The following is an 8376-nucleotide window of genomic DNA, read 5'->3' as shown; positions in this document are numbered from 1 at the left end:
GGAGCCCGGGGGGGGCAGGGAAATCTCAGAAAGGGAAGCGAAGAGGGGGCGGATCGCGCCAGCATCAGGGAATCCCAGCCGCCGTTCTCAGGCAGGGCGGTGTTTCCTGGCGGGATTCCTTTACCCGTTCGGCATCGTATATGGAGCGCCTGCTGTATGCCAGGCTCTGTTGTACAAACACACAGTAGTGAGCACCCACAGGCCCAAATCGCTGCTAGTCCCAGCTCGCACTGCGGGCGGCAGACTGAGAATAATGTCTTAAATACGTAAGTTCTGTAGCAGATTAGGAGGCAAAGTGACATGTGGCAGAGGGGGGAGGGGAATAGAGCAAAGTCGGGGGCCCTGGGGGGAAGGGTGGCTGATTTTATTTATTTTGAGGGAGAGAGAGACAACATGAGCAGGGGAGGGGCAGAGAGAGGGGGAGACACAGAATCTGAAGCAGCTCCAGGCTCTGAGCTGTCAGCATAGAGCCCAATGCGGGGTTCGAACTCACAAACTGTGAGATCATGACCTGAAGTTGGATGTTCAACCGACTGAGCCCCCCCAGGCGCCCCCATGGGTAGCTTATTTTCATCGTGAGCCCGTTTCCCGAGGGTAGGCACTTCCACCACAGATGGTTTCTAGCTTTGGGGAGTGGAGTCACCAAGCGGGAATTGGGAAGAGATGGGTAGCATCACCGGGTCTCGGTCAGGGTCGCAGAGGATTTCCACCCTGCGGAGGCGGCAGGCACGAATCACCGGAGAGCATGGCTAAAACCAGTAAGTAGTAAAGTAATGAGGCTGTGATGCGTTTTCAGAGTTTATCACCTCTGGTTTTTTGTTTGTTTTGTTTTATTTTTGTTTTGGTTTCCATGATTTGTTAACTTTTAGGCACCTGGAATTTAGTTTTCTTTTTTTTTCCTTTTTCTTTTAAATATTTTTATTTATTTCTAGGAGAGAGAGACAGCGTGAGCAGGGGAGGGTCAGAGAGAGAGGGAGACACAGACTCTGAAACAGGCTCCAGGCTCTGAGCTGGCAGTCAGCACAGAGCCCGACGCGGGGCTCGAACCCACGAACCACGAGATCATGACCTAAGCGAAAGTCGGACGCTTAACCGACTAAGCCACCCAGGCGCTCCTGGAATTTAGTTTTCAATACTGGCTGGGTTTAACATCTAATTGTCAAAAATGCTGAAAATTTGACAATCAAGTCTTGGAAGGCCATACCCGGGGCAGCATTCCAGCTCAGCCTGGAGGGAAGACAGACGCACAGTTGGAAGCAGGGACCACAGAAGTCAAAGTCCCTGTGGGCGTGTCCTTACTCTGCCCTGGGGCAACGGAAGGGAGGGGGGCTCAGGGACTGGGTTCCCCCAGATCTCTCCACTGCTGTGCCCACATCCTTTTCTCAGTCTTCCTTCTGGAGGGCAGATGCATCCAGGGTCAGTTCAAGCCACTTTATGGATCCCCGCCGTTCTTCTGCTATCCTGCCCGGTTACCCCCAATCTCATGTGAACTTCCTCCCCTGGTCCCCGGCTCTCCCCCTAAAGGGGACAAGTTAGGAAGATGCATCCTGGGGCGCCTGGGTGGCCCAGTCGGTTAAGGTTCCAACTTCGGCTCAGGTCATGAAATCACAGTCTGTGGGTTCAAGCCCCGCGTCGGGCTCTGTGCTGACAGCTGGGAGCCTGGAGCCTGCTTCAGATTCTGTGTCTCCCTCTCTCTCTGACCCTCCCTAACTCATGCTCTGTCCCTCTCTGTCTCAAAAATAAATAAACTATTAAAGAATTTTAAAAAATAAGATGATGCATCCCCACCATGGGTCAGAAAATCCAGAATTACAGTGACTTCAAGAAGATAGGATCTGCAATGTGGGTGGACTCAAGCACACGACGCTCAGGGAGGGAACCAGACACGAAAGGTCACACGGTGCGTGCGTCCATTTATGTGAAATGTCCAGAACAGGCAAATCATTGACAGGAAGCGGGTTAGGAAATCCCATCACCCGCCACCACGTGGACGTAACAGAGGATGCTGTGCACAGTGACAGAAGCCAGACATAGGACACGTCCTGCGTGACCCCACTCACAGGGGGTCCCCAGAAGCGTCCCATCCACAGAGATAGAGAGTGGATGGTGGGAGCTGGGGGTGGGGCAGGGGGCGCCTACTTAAAAAAAAAAAATGAAGGTGTTGTTTTCAACACTCAATGGCACTCAAGAATGAAAGAGATTCAGACCTGGGCACAGAACAGGAAATGCAAGAGAGATATCCGTAGGTCAGGGCACCAGGCTGGCTCAGTAGGGAGAGCTTGGGAGCGCGTATAACTCTTGATCTCAGGGTTGTGGGTTTGAACCCTACGTTGGATGTAAAGATGACTTCCAATCTTTTAAAAAATTTTTTATTTTTTCCTCTTTTTTAAAAAGCTTATTTATTTATTTATTTATTTTGAGAGAGAGAGAGAAGAGGGAAAACACGAGCAGGGGAGGGGCAGAGAGAGAGTCCCTAGCACGCCTCACACTGTGAGCACAGAGCCCCATGCAGGGCTCCATCTCATGAACCAAACCGAGAGATGATGACCTGAGCCAAGACCAATAGTCAGACGCTTAACCAACTGAGGCAGTCAGGCGACCCCCGCCCCCTTTTTACTTTAAAGAAATCTTTGTAGGTCACTCACAGTTTTGTTTCTGGCTAGGGGATATGGTGCAGATTTTTCAGCTTTTCTCTCTCATTTGCTCGTCTGCTTTTCCTGACTTTTATTTATTTATTTTTTTACCCTGTAGAGAGTGTATAACATTTGTGCAACAGGAAAGACTGGAGAAACTGCATGCGGCCGAGGACATAAAAGATGCCACGGTTTGCTGGAACTTATGTTGCTGTGGCTAAGGGTCCAGGCTCTGCCTCAAGCCGGAGGCCTGGGATCAAACCTCCTCCCCCGACCCTGCCCCAGCAGCATTCATAGCTGCCTTTGTCTCTGGTCCTTGCATTTGAAACCCCACCAAGCCCAGGTGAGGGGCTCTGTCCTCACCCCTCCGTCCTCAGGCAGCTTTTATTCCCTCCTGCTTTTGTGCATCAGTCCAGAAATTCCACCAACAGCCCTCAAATCTCAGGAAACCATTTTGGAGCACTCTGTGCCCTGAACATCTGTGTCCCCCAAATCCACATGTCAAAGCCCAAACCCCAGTGGGATGGCTCGGGGAGGTGGTGCCTTCCTGAGGCGAGCACAGCACAGGCAGATGAAGTCACAGGGTGGGGCCTCCCTGGTGAGATTTTAGGGCCCTTGATAGGGACCCTAGGGACCAAGGGACCAGAGCTGGCTCTCCTCCATGCGGACGCCCAGGAAAAGGGCTCCGGGAGCCCAGCCACACTGACATCGTGATCTACAACCTGTAGCCTCCCAAACTGTGGGAAATCAATGCTTGTCGGTCTGCCCCTGTGATGGTTTATTTTATGTGCCAACTTGCCTGGGCTAAGAGACAGCAGGTAAAACACTCACTACTCTGGGCGGGGGGGTGGGAATCCTGTGAGGGTGTCTGCAGAAGAGCCTAGCATTTATATCAGTAGATGGAATAGACACAATGCCCTCACTGGCGAGGGTGGGCCTCATCTAATCCATTGAGGGTCTGGATAGACCAAAAAGGAGGTTGGGGCGCCTGGGGGGCTCAGTCGATGAAGCGATGGACTCTTGGTTTCGGCTCAGCTCATGATCTCGCGGTTCGTGGGTTTGAACCCTGCATCGGGCTCTGTGCTGACAGCACGAAACCTCCTTGGGATTCTCTCCTCCCTCTCCCCTGCTCCTGTGTTCTCTCTCTCTCTCTCTCAAAATAAATAAATAAACTTAAAAAAAGGGGGGGGTAGGGAGGGAGGATTTGCTGTCCCTGCGGGCGCTGGGATGCCCACATCACCTGTTCCTGGGAATCAGACCCCCTCCTGATCCTCAGCCTTTTGGGCCCGACTGAATCACACCACTAGCTTTCCTGTGTCTACGGTTTGCAGGTGGCCATCAGAGGACTTCCTGGGCTCCGTAATTTCGTGAGCCAATTCCGTGTGTACCATTGGGTTCTCTTTCTCTGGGGACCCGGACTAACCCGCCACCCTGCATGTGGTGTTTGTTATAGCATCCTGAGCTGACTCTTTCCCGAAGATTCCTGGAGAACGGCAGTGGTGCCCAGGAGGGCATCCAGGGAGCACCACCAGGTCAAGGACGCAGGAAGGCTTGGGAGTCTCCGCGGATACCTGAAGGGGGCCCAAGAGGTAAGCAAGTGAAGAGGGTGTGGAACAGTGTTCCGGGAAGAGGGAAGGGCAGGTGAAGTCAGGAGGTGTGAGAGAACCCTGTGTGTTTCTCCAGCACTCCTGAGCATGCCCACATCCTTCATCTTTCCTACGTTCTCAATAACCCTGGGGGGCAGGTGGCGGCAAAGTACAGGGGGGAGAGTGTTGGGGGTCAGGGTCTGCCTTCGGGCGTGCAGTTCGCGCTTCGTGGGCGTGGACTTACGTGTGCGGTCACCCGGGCCCCCAGGCTGAGAAGGGCCCCACATTTGGTTTGAGACTCTGCTGTCACCACCGGGAGGGAAATTCTGAATCAATTTGAGACAAGGGAGGCCCCATTTGCTTTTTGCACGGGGTCTTACAAATAACGTAGCCCCTTTCCCCGTGTTCAAATCCCGACCCTGCCATTTACGTGCTCCGTGTCCTTGGGCGAGTGACCGAAATTCTCGAAGCCCCGAACCCGAGAGGTTGTGCTCTGAAGGATACTCGAGAAGTCCTAGGTCCGAAGACCGAGGGCGGTCTAAATCAAGTGTAGATTTTGTATTCGGGGTGTCGAGTGTTGAAGGAAGCACCATTAAACGTTCAATAGTGTATTAATGAGGGAGTAAATAAATGTATGCGTGCGTGTGAATGACTGAGAAGAGAGCTGAGCGCTGGAGAAGCGCCCTTAGGGCCACACGCGTCGTCCCCTGGCAGCCTAGGAGCCGCCAGCCTTCCCGCCTCTCCCGAGCGCCCCCTGCCGGCCAGCGGCTCCGCCACGCCGAATCCTGATCGTCACAGCCGGCCGTTTGGCCGGCGTAGCCCTCATTGTCGCTCCCGATTGGCTCCGAGTAGCTCGCGATGCCTCTCGGGAAATGTAGTCTCTCGGCCCACACCCGCGTTTCCTGTGGGCGGGGGCGCGGAGAGCGCCACAGGAAGTACGTACTCAAACTTGCCCGGGTCCCCGAAGTCGTCGTGAGAGCATGGCACGATGGGAATTGTAGTCCACGCCCGGACGTTTCCGCCTCAACCCTCTGGGCTCAGAACCACAATCCCCACCATGCACCGTGCTCCCAGGTCGCCTCGGCCGGCCCGCGTCCTTCTAGGAGTCGTAGTCTTGACCCTCCACGTCCCTCTTCTGTCTTACGGAGGAGGCCGGCGCCCAGGACTACATTTCCCGGCGCGCCCCCCTTAGCCCGCGGCGCCAGGACGCGGCAGCCATTTTGTTCCGCCGGAGAAGCCCCTAAGATGGCGGCGGGGGAGACGGTGAAGGTTGCCGCCCGCCCTTCCGGGCGTTAGCTCGCGCCCTCCGCGTCCCCCGGCGGCCGGCCCATGGCCTGGCGGAAGCCCGGACCATGGACCTCCGCACCGCCGTGTACAACGCCGCCCGCGACGGCAAGCTGCAGCTGCTTCAGAAGCTGCTCAGCGGCCGGAGCCGGGAGGAGCTGGACGAGCTGACGTGTGAGGTGGCCGGCGGGGGGACGCCGCTGCTCATCGCCGCCCGCTACGGCCACCTGGACGTGGTCGAGTACCTGGTGGACCGGTGCGGCGCGAGCGTGGANCATCGAGGGCGCGCCGCCGCTGTGGGCCGCCTCGGCCGCCGGCCACCTGGACGTGGTGCGCAGCCTGCTGCGGCGCGGGGCGTCGGTGAACCGCACCACGCGCACCAACTCGACGCCGCTGCGCGCCGCCTGCTTCGACGGGCACCTGGAGGTGGTGCGCTACCTGGTGGGCGAGCACCAGGCCGACCTGGAGGTGGCCAACCGGCACGGCCACACGTGTCTCATGATCTCCTGTTACAAGGGCCACCGCGAGATCGCCCGCTACCTGCTGGAGCAGGGCGCCCAGGTGAACCGGCGCAGCGCCAAGGGCAACACGGCGCTGCACGACTGCGCCGAGTCCGGCAGCCTGGAGATCCTGCAGCTGCTGCTCGGGTGCAACGCGCGCATGGAGCGCGACGGCTACGGCATGACCCCGCTGCTGGCGGCCAGCGTCACGGGCCACACCAACATCGTGGAGTACCTCATCCAGGAGCAGCCTGCCGGCGCCGAGGGCCCCTCCGCCGGCCCGGGGTGCGTGCGGCCCCAGGGCGCCGGCTGCTGCGGCGGTTCCCCCGCAGAGGAGCCGCCCGGAGAGCCTTACGAGAGCTGCTGCCCCACGAGCCGGGAGGCCGCCGTGGAAGCCCTCGAGCTGCTGGGAGCCACGTACGTGGATAAGAAGCGGGATCTGCTCGGGGCCCTGAAGCACTGGAGGCGGGCCATGGAGCTGCGCCACCAGGGCGGCGCGTACCTGCCCAAACCCGAGCCCCCGCAGCTGGTCCTGGCCTATGACTATTCCAGGGAGGTGAACACCACCGAGGAGCTGGAAGCGCTCATAACCGACCCGGATGAGATGCGCATGCAGGCCCTGTTGATCCGGGAGCGCATCCTGGGCCCGTCTCACCCGGACACCTCCTATTACATCCGCTACAGGGGCGCGGTGTACGCCGACTCGGGCAATTTCGAGCGCTGCATCCGCCTGTGGAAGTACGCCCTGGACATGCAGCAGAGCAACCTGGAGCCTCTGAGCCCCATGACGGCCAGCAGCTTCCTGTCCTTTGCCGAACTCTTCTCCTACGTGCTCCAGGACCGCGCGGCCAAGGGCAGCCTGGGCACGCAGATCGGCTTTGCAGACCTCATGGGGGTGCTCTGCAAGGGAGTGCGGGAGGTGGAGCGGGCCCTGCAGCTGCCCAAGGAGCCCGGGGACTCGGCCCAGTTCACCAAGGCCCTGGCCATCATTCTCCACCTGCTGTACCTGCTGGAGAAAGTGGAGTGCACGCCCGACCAGGAGCACCTGAAGCACCAGACCGTCTACCGGCTGCTGAAGTGCGCCCCCCGCGGCAAGAACGGCTTCACGCCTTTGCACATGGCCGTGGACAAGGACACCACGAACGTCGGCCGCTACCCGGTGGGCAGGTTCCCCTCCCTCCAGGTGGTCAAGGTGCTGCTTGACTGCGGGGCCGACCCGGACAGCCGGGACTTTGACAACAACACCCCGCTGCACATAGCGGCCCAGAACAACTGCCCGGGGATCATGAACGCCCTGATCGAAGCGGGGGCCCACATGGACGCCACCAATGCCTTCAAGAAGACCGCCTACGAGCTGCTGGATGAGAAGCTGCTGGCCAAGAGCACCATTCAGCCCTTCAACTATGTAACCCTGCAGTGCCTTGCGGCCCGCGCCCTGGACAAAAACAAGATCCCCTACAAGGGCTTCATCCCCGAGGAGCTGGAGGCGTTCATTGAGCTTCACTGAGGGGGCCCTGAGAACGGAGGAACCGGGAAGGGCGGAGCCCACACTGTCTCCCCCCAGACACCTTGAGCCCTTAGGCGGCGTGGATCGAGGGCTCTATGGCCTCCAGAGTCCCTGTCGCCCCTGCTCTGCCGAGAGGGGAGAGGAATTGGCAAGTTGTTGGTGCTCGAAGCCCCACTCTTCTCCGGGAGCCCGCGAGCCCGTCTTCAATGGGGGAGAAGATGCACGCGCGTCCGCACGTCCCCGCTGCCTGGGTTCCGGAGGATTTTTTTGCCTCCTTGCCTCGGGCCAGAGTGATCGAAGCTTTTTGCCTTCTTTTCCGAGAACCAGGAAGAAGCTGAGAATCGGGCCCACGCTTCGTCGTCCCCACGTGGCCAGCAAAGCCCAGCGTCAGGACGTGGAAAGTCGGAGAAGCGAGGCCACCCTCGGCTCTTCCGGCGCCTGCCGCTCGCCTCGCTTCCGCGGGTGTGGTGTTGCTGTGTCAGCGAGCGGGCAGGTTACGCGCGGGGCGCGCGCCGCCAGAAGTTGTGCTGCCCTGTTTTTTCTTTTTTTAAAGTTTTGGTCAGATGTCATGCGCTGAAGCCACGCGGGGAGAGTTTTCCGTGTCCGAGATGGCGAGGCTCTCAGGAGTGAGCTCGGTGGCGGGGAATTTGGTGCGAGTCCACGGGGTCGGTCCCAAAAGCCAGGCGACTCTCCGTTTTCTAGAACCTCCCTCGTTCGCCTTCTACTTGGGCCGCCCGACTTTCCACTCAAATTAGAAAGAGAAGCAATTTTCAAACAACGGTCGGGCCAGAAGCCGAAGGAGCTGGCGGAGCCGTCACTCCCGGACCCGGCGAGAACCGGGGGGCGTTCGGGTCTCAGTGGACACT

The 8376-nt window shown here is 58.6% G+C and overlaps 1 protein-coding gene across 1 annotated transcript; it reads left to right on the top strand.

The window, feature by feature from the left end:
- Window positions 1-5465: 5465 nt before the first annotated feature.
- On the top strand, window positions 5466-8370 carry FEM1A (fem-1 homolog A). Its single transcript, XM_077780639.1, is given in 2 exon segments — window positions 5466-5774; window positions 5776-8370. Coding segments are annotated over 2 exon segments (1938 nt in total). The 5' UTR covers window positions 5466-5571; the 3' UTR covers window positions 7511-8370.
- The last annotated feature ends 6 nt before the right edge of the window (window positions 8371-8376 follow it).

The sequence above is a fragment of the Crocuta crocuta genome, unplaced genomic scaffold (assembly GCF_008692635.1).
Source record: "Crocuta crocuta isolate KB4526 unplaced genomic scaffold, BGI_CrCroc_1.0 scaffold110, whole genome shotgun sequence".
In the NCBI taxonomy this organism is placed as follows: Eukaryota; Metazoa; Chordata; class Mammalia; order Carnivora; family Hyaenidae; genus Crocuta; species Crocuta crocuta.
Note: the sequence above shows the minus strand (reverse complement) of the source record. Positions and strands in the feature narration are given on the sequence as shown.